The sequence below is a fragment of the Alosa pseudoharengus genome, unplaced genomic scaffold (genome assembly GCF_046254945.1).
Source record: "Alosa pseudoharengus isolate Yale_2024_CS ecotype anadromous, Long Island Sound unplaced genomic scaffold, YU_APseudo_1.1 YU_APseudo_1.1_scf_1, whole genome shotgun sequence".
NCBI lineage: Eukaryota > Metazoa > Chordata > Actinopteri > Clupeiformes > Clupeidae > Alosa > Alosa pseudoharengus.
Window position 1 is genome coordinate 58,430,160 of NW_027468564.1, and position 17,296 is coordinate 58,447,455.

The 17,296-nt window shown below is 47.0% G+C and overlaps 2 protein-coding genes across 3 annotated transcripts in view; one reads left to right on the plus strand and one right to left on the minus strand.

Annotated features, from left to right (window-relative positions):
- Window positions 1-8,654, plus strand: part of rfx1b (regulatory factor X, 1b (influences HLA class II expression)) — a 12,421-nt gene extending 3,767 nt beyond the window's left edge. The window contains exons 3-16 of the mRNA XM_076295501.1: window positions 823-929; window positions 2,874-2,968; window positions 3,316-3,412; window positions 3,498-3,698; window positions 3,832-4,013; window positions 5,013-5,132; window positions 5,267-5,385; window positions 5,474-5,592; window positions 5,977-6,089; window positions 6,227-6,378; window positions 6,510-6,607; window positions 7,215-7,364; window positions 7,905-8,113; window positions 8,316-8,654. Of these exons, the coding sequence (XP_076151616.1) occupies window positions 823-929; window positions 2,874-2,968; window positions 3,316-3,412; window positions 3,498-3,698; window positions 3,832-4,013; window positions 5,013-5,132; window positions 5,267-5,385; window positions 5,474-5,592; window positions 5,977-6,089; window positions 6,227-6,378; window positions 6,510-6,607; window positions 7,215-7,364; window positions 7,905-8,113; window positions 8,316-8,538 (1,985 nt within the window). The 3' untranslated portion in view covers window positions 8,539-8,654. The remainder of the gene's footprint in view (window positions 1-822; window positions 930-2,873; window positions 2,969-3,315; window positions 3,413-3,497; window positions 3,699-3,831; window positions 4,014-5,012; window positions 5,133-5,266; window positions 5,386-5,473; window positions 5,593-5,976; window positions 6,090-6,226; window positions 6,379-6,509; window positions 6,608-7,214; window positions 7,365-7,904; window positions 8,114-8,315) is intronic.
- A 2,406-nt stretch (window positions 8,655-11,060) lies between these two features.
- dcaf15 (DDB1 and CUL4 associated factor 15) lies at window positions 11,061-16,989 on the minus strand. 2 transcript variants are annotated; one of them, XM_076295518.1, is made up of 13 exons: window positions 16,840-16,989; window positions 16,170-16,267; window positions 15,953-16,085; window positions 15,606-15,712; window positions 15,335-15,474; window positions 14,909-15,067; window positions 14,218-14,784; window positions 13,827-13,927; window positions 13,358-13,480; window positions 13,170-13,252; window positions 12,855-12,959; window positions 12,643-12,758; window positions 11,061-11,883 (listed from the first exon to the last, which is right to left on the minus strand). In XM_076295518.1, the coding sequence occupies exons 1-13, from the start codon at window positions 16,930-16,932 to the stop codon at window positions 11,828-11,830; spliced, it is 1,881 nt and encodes a 626-aa protein (XP_076151633.1). In that variant the 5' UTR covers window positions 16,933-16,989; the 3' UTR covers window positions 11,061-11,827. The 2 variants fall into 2 exon arrangements, with proteins under 2 accessions (XP_076151633.1, XP_076151624.1); XM_076295509.1 differs by having other exon boundaries at window positions 13,827-13,930; window positions 16,840-16,986.
- Between the last annotated feature and the right edge of the window lie 307 nt (window positions 16,990-17,296).

A 17,296-nucleotide genomic window follows, 5' to 3' on the forward strand; every position in this document is an offset into this window, starting at 1 on the left:
TCGTGTAGAGTGGACAAAGAGCATGCACAGTATGCTGAGATCCAAAGTAGGTGGCTGAGGAAGAGAGGAGAGGACTGAAGGAATTGTTTTGCAGAGAGACTTTTGACTTTGAAGTTTCCTTTATTATCAGTCTAAAAGAAATGAACTAGCAGAGGGACAAACTTAGGAAGAGGGAAAAGTGCACAGGATGTCACAATCAAGAGAAGGTTGTGAAAATTGTGTCTTGTTCTCTTAAACTTAATACATACAATTCATCTCTCTCTCTTTTTCTTTCTCTCTCTCTCTCTCTCTCTCTCTCTCTCTCACTCTCGCTCTCTCTCTCTCTCTCATTCTGTCTCTCTCTGCTTGCTTGGCCCTTTTTCCATCTGATACCCATGTTTACCAAAAGAGGGGATCTTTTCCCCATCTGCTGAGATTAGTTGTCCAAGGCTACCCTCCTGCCTGCATAATATAAGAGTTGACCAAGGAGAGTGAAAGAGACGAGCATCCTTTTGGTTTGCCTTCATCTCTCCATGTCTCTAGCCCTTAGCCCTTGTACTGGCTCTGTTAATGTTCTGAGCCATGTTCTACAGTAACTGCTTTTACCGTCTGGAAGGGGTGTATCGTAAGTACTCAAACTGAAAAGCAGTGAGAACGTCACTGATTTGTTTTTTGTTTCCATGTCTACCGACTCAGGTTCACCTGTGTGTTTAGCAGTAGCAGATGTTGTTGTAAACCTGTAGACAGTAGAAGAGAAATGTAAACGCATTTGAAGTGTTTTTGGTGGTCTCATCTTCTTTTTCTTTTCTTTTTTTCCGCGTGTCTCTATCTGTAAATCTCTAGAGGGCTCCCTTCACTCAAACGACTCGGTGTCCGACTCCAGTCCCCCTCCCTCTGTGGTGCAGACCAGTGTGCCCACCCAGGTAGTGCAGCAGGTGCAGACGGCCCAGGTAAGAGCAGACACACACACACACATCTGCTTCACAGTACAGTCCAGATTCAAGCAATGTTCTAAGCAATTGAGCTGTTCAGTTGTAGACATTGCTACACAAAAATGAACTTCACAGAGTAGAATTGCACTAGATTGTCATACATTTTGTCATCAATGTGTTTATGTTGCCTAAAGAGGTCAATATTGTAGTAGCATTATATATGCTAGCATATCTTGATTGTGATGCTAGCCACACACCTAAACACACAGCCACACAGATGTACACACACACAAACAGGATTAATACTCAACTCAGCTCTATTGAAGGCTCATGATTAAGGCGATTATGTATTTTAGACCAGTAGGTCTAGTATTTAGACCAGTATTGAGGTAGTAAGGTTAAGTTCAGAAAAACATGTGGCTTGTAAGTTCACTTTAGATTGATAGATAGATAGACAGATTACTTTATTCATTCCCAAGGGGAAAATAGGTGTTACAGCAACAATTAATAATAATAATATATAGCACACATATACACAATTCAAAAATAGATAAATAGAATGCAGGATATGAAGTCTCTGTGCAATTGTATGTAAACTGTGCATTGTCTCCCAGATTATGATTCTCCTCTCCCGGCACATAGGCAGGGGAGTCATTGTGAGCTGTTATAGCAATGGGCAGGAATGGCTTGCTATAACGCTCCTCATTACAGCCAAATTGAGGCATTCTCCAGCTGAAAACACTCTGTTGTCTGATCAGTAGTTCATGCAGCAGATGTGAGGTGATGTCCATAATGCTAAGCAGTTTTTGCAACATCCTTCTCTCAACATCCAACTTTAGGGGCTCCAGTGAACTTCCAAGCACAGAGCCAGCTCTTTTAATCAGCTTGTTCAGTTGAGGCATCATTTGTTTCATCAGTGTTTTAATGCACCTTAGTCACTCTAAATGTGTGCTTAACCATCTACTCTGTAATAATACATGACCTGACATGTATTTACTAAATAGATTTCTGAAATGTGCAAGAGCATGTCCACTACTTCCAGTAGGCTAGACTTCAAAACACGCAAACCAAAATCATCAGTTTGTTTATGTGCCATCAGCAGCACCACTACAGTCCTCTCATTTGGTCTTCTCCCAAATATCCACTCAATTAGTCACCAAACACAATGTCACCAAAAGAAGTGACAAGCAAGTTGGACAGGACACACACTAAAACCATCACCAGGAAACATCATACAGAAGGATGATTTGCATGACCTCTCATTGTGTGTCCTTGTTTTCTTGTCATTCTAATTTTTGTGCAAACAAGTTGGCATGCTCTGTACATAACCTGTGCCAAATGGGTAAAACCAGCCATGGAAGTTGTGAGTGTGACGTGTGGTGTGTGTGTAGTTGCAGGTGCAGGTGCAGGCTAGCGCTCTGCAGCAGAGCGGTGAGCTAGTGACAGGCAGAGAGAGGCACTCCGGCAGATGGAGCAGAGAGGAAGCAGGGACAGCAAAGAGAGCATGGACGCCGAGCAGGCAGGCGCAGCAGTGGCTGGCCGCAGCGGCAGGCGACTGGGCTTTCCACTCGGCCGCTGACCGCTCTCGTTTCCCGCCCTTCGTGCCCGTCCCCGTGTCGCTCTCGTACCCCGTGTCCTTCCCCGTGTCCGGCTCGGTGCTGGCCATGGAGGGCTGGGAGGCAGAGCGGCCGGTCGTCGTGCAGACTCAGACTCTGCCCCCGGTGCTCAGAGTAGGTCCCAGCACAGGAGCAGAGGGAGGGGGACAGCACACAATGAGCATGGTGTTAATACGTGTGTGTGTGTGTGTGTGTGTGTGTGTGTGTGTGTGTGTGTGTGTGTGTGTGTGTGTGTGTGTGTGTGTGTGTGTGTGTGCGTGCGTGCGTGCGTGCGTGCGTGCGTGCGTGCGTGCGTGCGTGCGTGCGTGCGTGCGTGCGTGCGTGCGTGCGTGCGTGCGTGTGACAGGTGCAGCAGCAGATCCAGCAGGGCTCAGTGCCGCATGTGTACTCCAGTCAGGTGCAGTATGTGGAGGGCAGAGAGGCCAACTACAGCGGCACCATGTGAGTCTCTTCTCTTCTTCTCTCCCTCCCTCTTCCTGCTTCTGCCCGTGTCTCTCCATGCACGATACAGCAACACATGCACTGAATGAACGGGTGGTGCTTTGAAAAAACAGTCAAATAGTCTTTAAAAAGACTCTCTCTCTATCTCTCGCTCTCTTTCTGTCTTTCTTGCTTTCTTTCTCTCTCTCTCTCACTCTCTCTCTCTCTCTGTCTTTCTTGCTTTCTCTCTCTCTCTTTCTGTCTTTCTTGCTTTTTCTCTCTCTCTCTCTCTCTCTTTCTCTCTCTCTCTCTTTCTGTCTTTCTTGCTTTCTCTCTCTCTCTCTCTCTCTCTCTCTTTCTCTGCTCAGACGTTCAGGGAGTTACCCATACTCAGAGAGCTCTCTGTACTCCCAGAGCACACCCACTGGCTCCTACTATGAGACCACGCCCTCCACGGGCTCTCAGGTGAGGCCTGCTCCTTCTCACACCTCTTTATTTCCACACAGCTACAAGGCAGTGGGTGGCTTCATCCTATTTCCTTTTTGGGCAGATCGTGACCAATAGCAGCAGTGGGGCGGGCTCTGGTGTCACCGTAGTAACCGCTGGGAGCGCGGGCAGCTCAGGTGGGGCAGGAGCCGAAGGCACCGGAGGAGGATCAGGAAGTTACGTCATCCAGGGCGGCTACATGCTGGGGGGAGGGAGCAACAGCAACCAGGGCTACACGCATACCACCCGCGCCTCCCCAGCCACCGTGAGTGCACACACACACTCCACACTCCTGCAGCACAAGAGACCTGCATAGAGGATACTGCCATTGCATGGGCTTCTCTCTCTGGTGTGTGGGATGCCTCTCCATATGTGTGTGCGTGTGTGTTGTTGCTCAGGTGGAGTGGCTGCTGGATAACTACGAGACGGCGGAGGGGGTGAGTCTGCCGCGCTGCACGCTCTACTGCCACTACCTGCTGCACTGCCAGGAGGCCAAGCTAGAGCCCGTCAACGCCGCCTCCTTTGGTAAACTCATCAGATCTGTGTTCATGGGCCTGAGGACACGGCGCCTAGGCACACGGTACACACACACACACACACACACACACACACACACACACATTTGGATATATATACGTACACACATACTTATACATGCACGCACACACACACATACACTTACACATGCCTTAACAAGCACATGACTTAGGATTACCTAGTGAATGTCAGGCCTTTTGTTTGGTATATGTTTGGTATGTACCTAGTCAAAGCATTTTTTATTTTTGGAAGTTAATTTTTGTAACTAAGTGAATCTCTGTAATCCTTCTGAAATGCCAGTGGGTGTGTTTAGAGGCCATGATAAAGCAGCCATATCCCCATATGCCCCACATGGAGTGATGGCCTGACTTTCACTTTCACCTCAGTAGAGATCGAGACTTAGACAACAGCTGCAATTATATCATGACAGCATTGCTAATGTATCTTGCATAATGTGATGATTCTTATCACGTAATCCTCATCTATGAATCCTATCTGAATCCCTTTGGATTTCTCAGTGTTGTTCTCATATACCCCCAGGAAATGATGCAGAGGTACCACGAGTAGATTTCAGCCTTACTGCTTTTAACCAGCTTTCTACCTTACTGCTTATAATACAAGTCTCTAGCTTTTTGATTCTATCTGAATCGATTGATCAGTGGTTATTTGAATATAATGGATTATGTTATTGGATCGCCTATATGTCTGTGGGGCTCCATTTGCTCAGATCGTCATTTAGCGCATATGCAGTATTACTTTAGTCTCTTTTGGGTTTGATATTATGGATTGGACAACAGCAACTGAAATGTCAAATTCTCTATGAATATGCAATAATAGTTCTTTTGTTCAGTCAACACATGCACACCCTTTCAACAAATACGGTTATTTGACACAAATCAGAGTCACATCCATTAACCCTTAAAGGAGTACCGGGAATGTTGGGAAATTAATGTTCTTAAGAATATCTGGGTTCAGTGTTAAACTTAAGAGTGGTGTCCACATGCATCATATATATATATATATATATTGTGTGTTATTTCAGAGGGAACTCAAAGTACCACTATTATGGGCTGCGGATCAAGGCTGGCTCCCCTCTGCTCCGCCTGATAGAAGATCAGCAGCACCTAGCCATGCGGCAACAGCCCTTTACCCACAAACAAAGGTGAGCGGAGGAGAGGGCTCAGAGTGTATCAGTGTGTGTTTGTGTCTTTGCAACGCATTTAAGCATGGTGATGACCTCTACCGGACTATGACTGGCTGGTCCACTAAGGCTGACATGAAGCGTTTCTTGTGCAGGATAAAGCCGGTGCAGAAGGTGGAGGGGATGACCAATGGGATGTCTCTGGGTGGCCAGCAGCAGGGTGGTGGTCTGTCCGACATCAGTGCCCAGGTGCAGCAGTACCAGCAGTTTCTGGGTGAGAAACACACACTGAACACCGGCAGAAGAAAACACACGCTCACATTCAGGGACGTCAGGCTTTAACCCGTCATCTCCTTTAACAGATGCCACCCGGACTCTCCCAGAGTTCCCCGTCGTTGAGCTGCAGGCCAAAGTGCTGGCCAATGGGATCTCTGTGGAGAACATCGCAGCCTATCAGCAGCTGTACCGTGAGCACTGCGAGGTGAGTTGTGTAGGAAGCCCCTCTTCCTCCTCAGAAAGCCTCCGAGGTTAGAGGTTAGAGGTGCACTGACACAACGGCTGGAAAACAAGAGACCGTCTGCTGTGCAGTAAACCCAACGTATCAGAGCAAAGCTCATGCTGTTAAGGACAATGAGAGTGCTCCAAGCAAGCCCTCTAGTGTTGAGAGGGAGCGTCTGGACTATTTCCAATTGTTCATGGGCAGCGCTGAGGAGGCAAAGTTTCAGATGGATGTAGATAGTGTGGACAGACTTGTTTATGAATGCTAATGTGAGCTGATGATGTGGACACGAGCTGGTCGTGGCTCTGGGCTGAAGTAGACGAGGTGTGGTGAGTGTGTGCTGATGTTTGCCGTGTTCCTGTGCAGGCCATCCTGGATGTGATGGTGAACCTGCAGTTCCCCCTGGTGGAGACTCTGTGGAAGAGCTTCTGGAGGTTCAACGAGAGCCAGACCAGTGAGCCCAGCGATGCAGCCAGTGTGTGAGTACCGCCACTCATGACAATCCTCCAGATCAGCTGAGGAGGGATCTTGCAGTACGGTTTCTGAATGTAAATGTGTGTGTGTGTGTGTGTGTGTTTGTACGTGTGTGTGTGTGTGTGTGTGTGTGTGTGTGTAGTAATGAGGAGTCTGAGAAGCGCCTGCCTAAGTCAGCCCTGGTGCTGCTGTGTAAATATGAGCCGGTGCTGAACTGGAGCCGAGACTGTGACAACATCCTGTACCAGAGTCTGGTGGAGGTGCTGATCCCCGACGTGCTGCGGCCCATCCCCAGTGAGTCTGACCACGCCGGGCTCCTCACGCACAAATGAGATTTTACACCTAGAATGACCCTTATGTCCACCCAGGCTGTGTCCAGTAAGTGTGTTGATGTGGTTCGGCCAACTCCTCATTTCTCCTCTCAGGTGCCTTAACTCAAGCCATCCGTAACTTTGGCAAAAGTGTGGAGAGCTGGCTGACCAGTGCCATGATGAACATCCCAGAGGAGATGGTCCGCATCAAGGTCCGACACTCATGAACTCTCTCAACTTTCTGTAACACATTTGAGGGCTTTGTTTGCAGGGTTCCCATGGAATTTCTGGAATATCATGGGATTTTGGAAAGTCTATTCCAGACATGGAAAGTCAGGGAATTTTATCATTTTTGGGACAAAGTCATGGAATATCAGGGAAATTTGTTTGTTTAAAATGTACTTACCAAAATACATGAATACAAATATTTCCACCCAGAATTGGAGCATATCTGGTTATTAGCTTTACTGCTTGCTTGAGTAGCACAACTTTGTTTATTCAATGCCCATTCATTCATCTCCCGCTCTAAAAAAGTAAAAGATTCTTGAACACTACGCAGGTGCTCTGAAATCATTGGTCGGTATATTGTACCATTCATTATATAGTAAGTCATGGAAATTCAGGTTTTTTTTTGTCAGAGAAAGTCAGGGAAAAGTCATGGAGTTTTACATTTGACTTAGAGTGGGAACTCTGTGTTTGGATGTATGAAGTATTATAAAGGAAAACGTGAGAACTATTATGGCCTCTGTGCTGGGCAAGGGAGGAGGGAAAGTGAGGGGAACGGTTTGCAGATGAAGTGACCGCTCATTGTGCCTCCAGGTGACTTGTGTAGGCGCGTTCGCCCAGACGCTGCGCAGGTACACCTCCCTCAACCACCTGGCCCAGGCGGCCCGCGCCGTCCTGCAGAACACCACGCAGATCAGCCAGATGCTCTCCGACCTCAACCGGGTGGACTTTGCTAACGTGCAGGTAGTTTCCGCAACCTACACACACTTGCTTTTCCTCTTTTTGTCTGATCTTTCATTTCACATCTTTTTTTTGGAGGGGTGGGGGGGGGGTTGGCTTAAGATTCAGATAGGACAGTGAAGAGTGACAGAAAGCGAGTGAGAGAGAGAGATGGGGTGGGATGGGGAGATGACCATGGGTCAGATTTGTACTCGAGTCCCCATGGGTGCTTGGACCTGAAAGTGGTATGGATGCTGCAACCGCTTGCACCACAGCTGACCAACAGTGTGTGTGTGTGTGTGTTTGTGCGTGTGTGTGTGTGTGTCTGTGTGTGTGTGTGTCTGTGTGTGTGTCTGTGTGTCTGTGTGTCTGTGTGTGTGTGTGTGTGTGTGTGTCTGTGTGTGTGTGTGTATGTGTGTGTGTGTGTGCGTGTGTGTGTGTGTATGTGTGTGTGTGTATGTGTGTGTGTATGTGTGTATGTGTGTGTCTGTCTGTGTGTGGGTGGGTGTGTGTGTGTGTGTCTGTGTGTGTGTGTGTGTGTGTGTGTGTGTGTGTGTCTCTCAGGAGCAGGCCTCGTGGGTGTGCCGCTGTGAGGACGGCGTGGTGCAGCGGCTGGAGCAGGACTTCAAGCTCACGCTGCAGCAGCAGAACTCACTGGAACATTGGGCTGCCTGGCTGGACGGCGTGGTCTCCCAGGTCCTAAAGCCCTACCAGTCTAGCCCCGCCTTTCCTAAAGCTGCCAAGCAGTTCCTGCTGAAGTGGTCTTTCTACAGGTGAGTTGTTTTGTGAGTGCATGTGTCATCCTCATTGTTCATGGTGCAGTGCTCGTTAGCAGTTAACATTTTACAACAGTGTAGCAGGGGGATAAATGCAGAGACCAAATTTCCCTCACGGGATCAAAAGAGTATATATACTTATACTTATACTTCAAACCGTCTAAGTCTGTTTCCTTCTCATGTCTTCCTCTTCTCTCAGCTCCATGGTGATCCGAGACCTCACCCTGCGCAGCGCAGCGAGCTTTGGCTCATTCCACCTGATCCGCCTGCTGTATGATGAGTACATGTACTATCTGATCGAGCACAGGGTGGCCCAGGCCAAGGGAGAGACCCCTATCGCTGTCATGGGAGAGGTACCTCTCACACCTACCACACTCACGTCAGCTCCACCTCCACATACTCTCCAAAGTCCTGAAGCCTAGAGCTCCAAAGTATCAGATTACAGGATATAGGATTATAGGAGCAGCAAATGAGCAGCTGGTAAAAGTGTGTGTTGAGGGTGTTGATGGCCAGGCGCACAGACTGCATACTGATGACTTCTCTCTCCCATCCACAGTTTTCAACCCAGAGCCGCAGTCTTAGCACACTGGACCCAGATAAAGGTAGACGGGACATCTGTCCATTTCTCAGTTCTGTCTCGTCCTTATGTGTCCTGCAGGTGATGTGTTGTGTTGCATTGTGCACTGCCCTCATGGTGTGTGTGTGTGTGTGTGTTTGGACTACAGAGGAAGAGGAGGAGGAGGAAGATGAGAGTGATGAAGAGTGTCAGGAGCTCACTTCTCACCATGCTGACACGAGTCTGGCTCTTGAGCCGCCTGCCAAACTGGCCCGCACCGATTCCAGTGTGCTCTGATAAACACAAACGCACACACACACACTGAGACAAACCGTTGGACACATTCACTCAGTCATCCACAACTACAGGGATGCCTGGTGAACTCCCAGCCCTGGCAGGTTTGTGTCTCCATAAGCAGTCAACCTCACTGTGCATACAAGTGTGCGTGTAATGGAACGCTTGTTCATTTGCCTCTATCATCTTCGTTCTATCTGCTCATCTGCAATGACCTCTTACTATGCCTAATTTTCTCACCCCAAAATATCCATACCCTGCCTGCACCTATGCCTTTTAAATGTTGTGTGCCATACTGCCCCCTACCCCCCCCCACCCCCCCATCCTATGCGTTCTTTGCACATTTGTTATTTATTTTTCAGAACAGTTAGATAGAGACCATGGATGTTTGGAAGGTGTGTGTGTGTCTGTATAATGAGATGGTGGGGCAGAGCACCACTGTAAGGATGAGAATGTGCTTATGTGTAGCACATAGAAAAGAGAACGAGGAGAGTGAGTGAGTGAGTGAGTGACCAGTAGATGGACAGAACCTTCCCTCCCCTGTAATCTCTGCACTCTAATGTACCCTGTTCCTCACCTTCACTCACTGTGACCGAGCCTCACACCATCGTTTGCCTTGTTATACCACTGCATTCCCAACCGTCATTGACTAATCCCTCACCTATGCCTTATCAAACCCTTCTCTGCCTGAAACCAGCTAGAGGTCATCAGATTACAGGATGATGAGTGACTTCACAAGTGAGAACTTGTAGGTTCTTTTATAATCTACCATGTCAGCATCTAGAGTGCCAAGCATGTGACTGAAACTGGGCATATACCAGCCTGGTTCCCTTTTTTGTTTGATGTGTTTGTGGAATTTGGACTTAAGAGTCTCTTCTGTATTGATGTGACATATCATTCAGTAATGATCCAGTGCCACTGCCATCAGTAGGCCTACAGTTAGCAGTTTTTCTTTGCGATTTGTTTTTATTTCTATTTTCAGTGAACATTTCTTTGTGTTCTCTACCTGGCCAGCAGAGATTGTATGTTTCGTTTGAAAATATTGCTACACAAATAAACACAATTTATAAACCAAGCATTTTGCCAAAATATTTTACAACTGAATGAGTTCAGAGCCAAACAGAATAGTTTGATTGATGCCTTTCAGGAGATTTGAGTTCAGACTCTGGGGGGTGGGGGCTCTGAGCAGAGAAAGAATATGAGGCCACATCCACATCCATCAATATCATTGGCTCATTTTCATGTTTCATGTCTTGTTTCTGGCAGCATCCAAAAAGACTACAGATAGCACATGTATGTCTGACATGACTGCACATACTGTATGTCCTAGTTCATGACAATCTAGACCAGCAAAGAGAGCATCTACCTTTATTACTGATGGAGCTTAGTAAGTGCAGTGGAACCAAGGGTTTCAGAAACCTACTGTACATCTGGCAGGGAAGATCCCTTGCAAAGAAGAAAAAGAGAAACTTTTGGTAAAGATGTATGTATTTATATAGGGTATAACTTGGAGATGAATTGTTTAAATGTTATTTCCTGTTTACAAATGGCATCACTTATGTCAATTGTGACTTTGTTATGAGATATATTGCAGTAACCATATATATTGTACTGTTCATACCGTCAAGGCCTTACTTGAATTATACCTGTAGCAAACTTGGATGTTTTATGACAGATGTAGCGTTAACTGTAAAATGGACTAAAAGATTGCTTTGAAGAACTGGAAAAAAATTGAATTTATAACTAAATCCTTGTGGTTTGTTTGTTTTGTATTTGTCTCTTGAATGTTTATTGCATTGAAAATCTCAAAAATTACATCTTTTAGCGCCTTCCCTTAAAGGATAATGTTTCAGGGGCTCAAAAACTGGACTGTGTGGACTAAACACAAAAGTGTTCCAGAGTAAAACTAAAACAGAATAAAGCAGGTGCCCTCTACTTAGACTTGGGGGACATCTTGCCTTACAGCTAACAGCTCTAGCAGTCCAGAGGAATAGTTTAATAGGACTTGTTCATTTGTGTTGTGCTTCATTACTGTCACAGTGTCCTACAGATTTAGTCATTCCAAACAGAAAATGAAAAATCAACCCCAGAGTATTTTCCCTTATTTTATTTAGCTGTTAATATAAAATCAGAGTACATTAGACAACAATAAAATGTCCAAATACTTCCTTTTGAGTATTGTAATGGGGCATCCTAACTCATATACTACATATTATATTTAAAGAGGAAATCTACAAAATGATTAGGTTCTCTGCTGACAGCAAAGCCACAAATGACATGCATTAATCGTCTCTGCATGTTCACTAAGCTCTCCCACATACTGAAACAGGCTATGGAACCTCTGAATGAAGCCCTGAGATTCAGCAGCAAGTTTCTGATGTGAGATTATTTCCATGTTGTAATTGCTGTGACTGACACAGACCTATCCTGTACAAACGCATCAGACGGAGAGTGCAGAGGCCAGAGGGCTGAAACTGGGTTTCATAAAACAGACAGACTTGACACATGTTTACAGACAAGAAAGACAATGACCATGAAAACAAATGTGTAAAATCAAAGGGAATGACATTTGTCCTTCAGACATGAGAACATACATGTCCTTCCTGTAAACTTAAAGAATATATGTTCTAACGCTGGTGCAAAGAAATCTGGAGCGATGCCCCAGTACAAGTAAGAAGATGAGCAGGACCCATCAGAAGACGCCTGGCAGGTTACTATCATCTGCATATTCACGTGTGTAACGTCAGTGTGTGTGTGTGTGATGTTTTGTCCCTGGGCATCCACACACACGCCGCGGGAAACACTCCACAGCTGTGTCAGTGTTGAGTAGTGTTCCATGTATTACACTTCCTGGCGCCGTATCAGCGGGTGATCCATGTGCCTCCATCACTGTCAGCCAGCACCTGTAACGGCATACCTGCACAAGAGAGGGAGGAGAGGTTAGCAGAGGTCAGGGGGGGGCCACATGGGGAACAGCTGTGCATCTTTAGATAGAACCGCCGACAGAGCCGATGCTAGCCAGGGAGCACCCAGACCTTCACAATTACACAACTGGAAATGGGTCTAGAAGAGGTTCACTGACTTACGATTTTCAGCAGGGGCGTAACTAGCAGTGAAATTAAACTTACATTTGTACATGAAACTGTTACTACATTGTTTCAAAAGTGTAGCAATCTTGTAAACGAAGGTTTTAAATGCATTTGTTTACTCAATTCCAAAGAAATTCACGTCCATGCTGGATTAGCTAGCAATTGTATACGCGTGCCCGTGTTTTAGGGACATTGGAAATGGGCTTCAATGGCCTCTTGGCCAAACGGACCTGTAGAGCAAATCCCAAATTTGCCAAAAAGTCGTGTAGGTATTCCCCGGCTAAGGCGATGCCTTTGTAGTCCAAGAATCATCAGGGATTATTCCCAGATTAAATACAAACACAAACTGAACAAGGTTGAAAGATGTGAAATATGTAGAAACTCTGAATATTGCTATGGAGCTGGAGGAGCTAGAGTTCTCCTTATCCTTCACGTGTATTGGATCAGGCAGAAAACTGGCCCCCGGACAACAAGCTCTGGTCATGATGTTTACTTTGTCTTACTTGTCAAAATAACATACAAGATAACCAAAGTGTGTGGGCACATGTGTGTGGGTTCCTGTGTGTGTGCGCATGTGTGCATGAGACCTTTGTGCAGCGCCTCGTTAGTCATGCGGTTGATGTGGCGCGAGCTGCTCTCTGGGACCAGCCACCTCATCACCGTGTCCACGCACGACTTGCGGTAGCCGCTCCACACACTGCCACTGGAGAGAGAAGAAAGAGCGTGAGTAGGACGCCACCTGGACCGAGAGCACGGCTGCACACACGTGAAGGCGCACAGACACGAGCGAGCCCCTCACCTGGTCTGGCCCTTCATCTCCTTGAGCTCTCCCACCCCCACGGTGCAGCACACCCCAGTGTTGAGGTCCCAGCTCACCTGCAGGCTGGTGTGGAACGATTCAGGCCTGTGGAGAACCACGCATGAGGCAGATGAAGCCACTGAATAACATCCCGGTGGTTTCCTATGCAATACTTATGCTGCTCTAAATGACTATTCATCTATTATTTTAAAGCTATAAAAAAACATTTATTTAATTCTCTTAATCAAATTTAGGAAAACCTAAATGTGTGCTGTGAAATAAGGCAGCAGATAAATTGCATAGGTAGCAAGCAACCTTAAGAGCTTCTCCTCTGATGGGGGAAAAGCGAGCAGCACCAGTCCGATGTTGATGACCACGATGTTTGTTTCTGGGCACATCTGTTTCCATGGAAGCAGAGTTATAATGATCACATCACTATGACAGCGCATCTCCATTTGTTTGTATGTGTTTGTGAGAGTGGCTTAGTGAGAAAATCCAGTCACCTCAAGGATGACCACATCGTAATCACTGAAGGAGCAGAACCTGGAGGCCCACTCGGCATCGTTCCGGATAACGTCATTAATCACATACTCAAAGTCCAGTGTGAGCTGCTCCACGCACACACACTGGAAGGAGCACATAAACATGTAAGCCCACACCGCCATGGAGGTCTTACAGGGAAGCTACATCGGGCGGGGAACTGAAGTGGTCCATTCACGTTCCGTCTGCTGCAACAATTAGCCTCCACTATAATCAATGGAAGTAGCTACACCAGACGTGATAGCCGCATGTACATAAAAAAAAAAATAGACCTTCTAAAATTGCTTTTACACATCGCGAACGGAACGCTTCAGTTACGCACCCAGTGGAGCTTCCCTGTTAAGCTCAAGCATTCATGAAACATACACTAGTAGAGCAGTTCAACATCAAGATGTTCCCACAGGTGTCCTAGGGAGTGCAATCTAGTCCTACCTGTCCGTTACATGGTCCCGTCACCGGCTGCAGTGTGTTGCCGTTCAGGTCTGACACAGTGAAGGGAAGCTGGACTTTATCATCCTGATCTTCTCCCTCACCTTCTACCTCAAGAGAAGAGAGAGAGAGAGGGAGAGAGGGAGAGAGAGAGAGAGGGTGTGAGAGAGAGAGAGAGAGAGAGAGAGAGAGAGAGAGAGAGATGGATGCCTTTTTAAAGGGTGGCAGTGGCAATGAAGTTAATGTTGTCCAGAAACCAGATGACTGCTAATGTGTGCCTGGCTCCCTTGTCAAATGGTCTCCGAGCAACAATAAACTTGAGTATGACGGTAACTTTTTAGCTCAGGTGGTAAAACCATTTTAGCAATAACTTCACTAGAACACTGGGACTCACCTCCGTCTTGTTGCATGGTGCCCGGCTGCTGCAGCCAGTACTTGAGGCGTGTGTAGTTGACGTAGCCTGGCTCGGCCGGCGCTGCCTGTGGCGAGGGCGGCTCCAGCGCCTCCTCTCTCGGCTCCGTCTTAACGCAGGAGGTGTGCTTCCCGCTGGAGGGAGCCTGCTGAGGCGCCGCGCCGGCCTGCCGCTCGTCCTCGGCCCCGGCGCTCTGCTCCGTCTCTCCGTCAGTCCTGGCCCTCGGACTCCGATCCGCCCTCCTCTCCTCCTTGGGCTCCTCTCGGCTTTTCTCTCTGTCGTCGCTCTCTCTCCTCGGCGGCCTTGCCCTGTCGGCGCTGCTTGCTTGGGCCCTGCGGAAAATGTCCGCCGCAAACTCCCGTGCCCTGATCGCAGCCTGGGACTGGCTGGGTGAGAGAGGGGTGGAGGAAGGCCGGCTGGGCTCCTGGACCCTCTCAGGTGACCCCTGAGGAGTCGGGGTGGACGGCGGCCGGGCAGCGCGAGGACCAAGCACTGAGACGTGAGGTCTCCTCCTGTACAAAACCTGCTCCTTTTCACCAGGTTGCTCTCCTGGAGAGAGAAGGGCAGACAGAGCTTACAAAACTGCACACATGCTAACCCTGACATGATGGATGTGCAGGAGTTCAGTGAGTAACCGACTAAAAAGGCTTGCGGTGTCCACCCAGTACAGTACCTTGGCACAGAGAGATGGCACAAGCCACCAGGAAGTAGCTGGTGTTGAGCAGGATCACCTGCTCCTTCTTGAGCTGCAGGGCAGGCTGGAAGGTGGGGAACGGATGCACCACCTGATAGCGAGCGTTCAGCACAAAGCCAGGCTCCAGGGGCTCAGCTCCTACAGAAAGGGGACAGTGTAAACATGCAATACATACGATACTAGTCAAATGAGTTCCTGAGCAAGGACAGCACTGCAAATCCCTTGTACATCTCTGTCAGTGTGTATATATGAAGCTGAGAACTGAGACTGAGAACTGAGTGATGCAAAAGTGACTTACAGCCATTAGATGTGCATTATATTACTGTACATTAAGTATATAGTGTTTCTTTACAGTGTAATGCTGTATCCATATGTGTGGGTGTGGGTGTGTGAGGGGACATTTACCCATGGCAGCTGTAGATGGGGAAGACTTGCACTCTATGCATGGCCTAGCAGCTGGCATGGAGATGATGGTGATGTAGATGTCTCTGTTGTTCTCATCACTCATCACCATGTTCAACAGGGCTGAGCTGGAGCTGCACATACTACACACATAACAGGGCCAGACAAACTGTAAGGACCAGACAAGTATGCAGGACTACAAACACAAACACAAAGATGTTCACAAATATTCACTCACACGCAAGCACCCCACACCTATATCACTAGTGCTTACTTGAAGCCAAAGATGACTATCTTTGATTTGGCGTTATGCCATTCACAGACTGCAAGGTATAAGTCACTGTAGATGGTTTCATCTGCAAACAGGCGGATACGATGCACCTAGGAGGAGTAAGAGCAACATGGTGAGCTAGGAGCCCATGAGTCTCTATAGTATACAGCAGAGTCCTGTCTTGCTATGCTATGGGAATATTTATGTTAATTAATGACTGGTGTCATCACTGGCCATGACATCCTGATCCTGTCCTTCGTATGACTGCTGGATGACAGGATGAGTGGTAGAGTAACCAAAACATGACTGGTGGATGTGGGTGGAGCAGTCAGGGGGGAGTTTTACTGTACCTGCTTTAGACTCTTGTGCAGATTGAACTCCCACCAGTACAGGTGGTATGTGTATGTGTCATCTGCTTCCCCATAGTCACGGGTATAAGACAACACATAGCGTCCACATTTTGTAAAGCCCAAAAAGATGTGCCTGTAGGTAGACAGGGTATGAGGTGACTGAGTGGTCATTGAGCTTTCTCAAGGGCATAGTCAAAACCTTCACACACTGACTTACCCTGCTCGTAAGGTTGCCTCACTGACTATAGTCTTCAAGGGAACACGTACACGCGGGCGACGTTTCAGGAACCATCGCTGCGACAGCTGACCTGACAGCTGGATTAAAGAAGATAAGAGGTTAAACTGTCAGACAACAAATTATCGTTAGCATGAAATTAGCTTCACCATCACCGGTTAACTGAACGAACGTAACCTTTACTGTAGCCTACCCTAACGTCATCAAACGTTAATAACAGAAATTAACATAAAACTGGTTTGAATGCATGGGTGTTGTTTATAACAGATGGCTAAATTGCCATCTGTCAAATCAAATTAATGTGTAGCAGCTACCTGCCTACTTAACGTTACTACTTGCTGCAGATGGCTTCCACAAGTTAAGCTCTCGCGATTGCCAAACTAGCAACATTGTATACGTTACAATTACCAACTAAATACAGAAATTAAGATAATGAGTGACTCGGTTCTTTTGACCAGTGTTGACTCAGGTATACAACTAGCAATGGAAACATACAGCGTTAGCTGCTACTAAAGTTAAATTCTGTGTCTTGTTTGTGGATGTTAGCTAGCTAATGTTAGTGTTATTTCATTGATAACATACTGCTTTCCTCATTACTGGTCCAAATAGGCCGGTTAACAGTACAGAAACATTCGGTTCAGATGTTTATTACCTTTCCACGGTTGAGCAGTTTAACGACGTGAGAGTCTTGTTTTCTGTGTTTTTGTTTGTTATCATGTTTTCCTGATTTCGAGCTGGGCGCCATTTTCGCCCCTCAGAAAACCTGCAGCCTCACTGAAGCAGACACCCTCCTCCTGACTCAAGTCCAACCCACTTGCCATACTGATTGGATCATCGCCCTCCTCGAGAATGTTGATTGGGTAAAGTAAATATCGTAGCGTTTTAGTCCCGTCTGTCCATAGTGTTGCTGAAATGATGCTATATGATCTGACGTTGAAGAATATTAACAAAGTATCCCTATAACTTGCAGGATTTTAACTTTGATCGTCCGTCAACCTGGAAGAACAGGCTATTAAACCATACCTATTTGCTTGTCTAGTTAGAGCAGCTTGTGGATCTTTATGTGAAGCCTTGCTGCCTCTACCTTGATGTACCATTGTAAATAAAAA

Bases quoted from the DNA above. Each gene is read 5' to 3' on its own strand.
- dcaf15 (XM_076295509.1), bottom strand. From the start codon at position 16,932: ATGGCGCCCAGCTCGAAATCAGGAAAACATGATAACAAACAAAAACAC. The intron at 16,268-16,839 runs GTAATAAACATC...TCTTTAATCCAG, and splicing joins AACTGCTCAACCGTGGAAAG to CTGTCAGGTCAGCTGTCGCA. The intron at 16,086-16,169 runs GTAAGTCAGTGT...GTCTACCTACAG, and splicing joins GAGGCAACCTTACGAGCAGG to GCACATCTTTTTGGGCTTTA.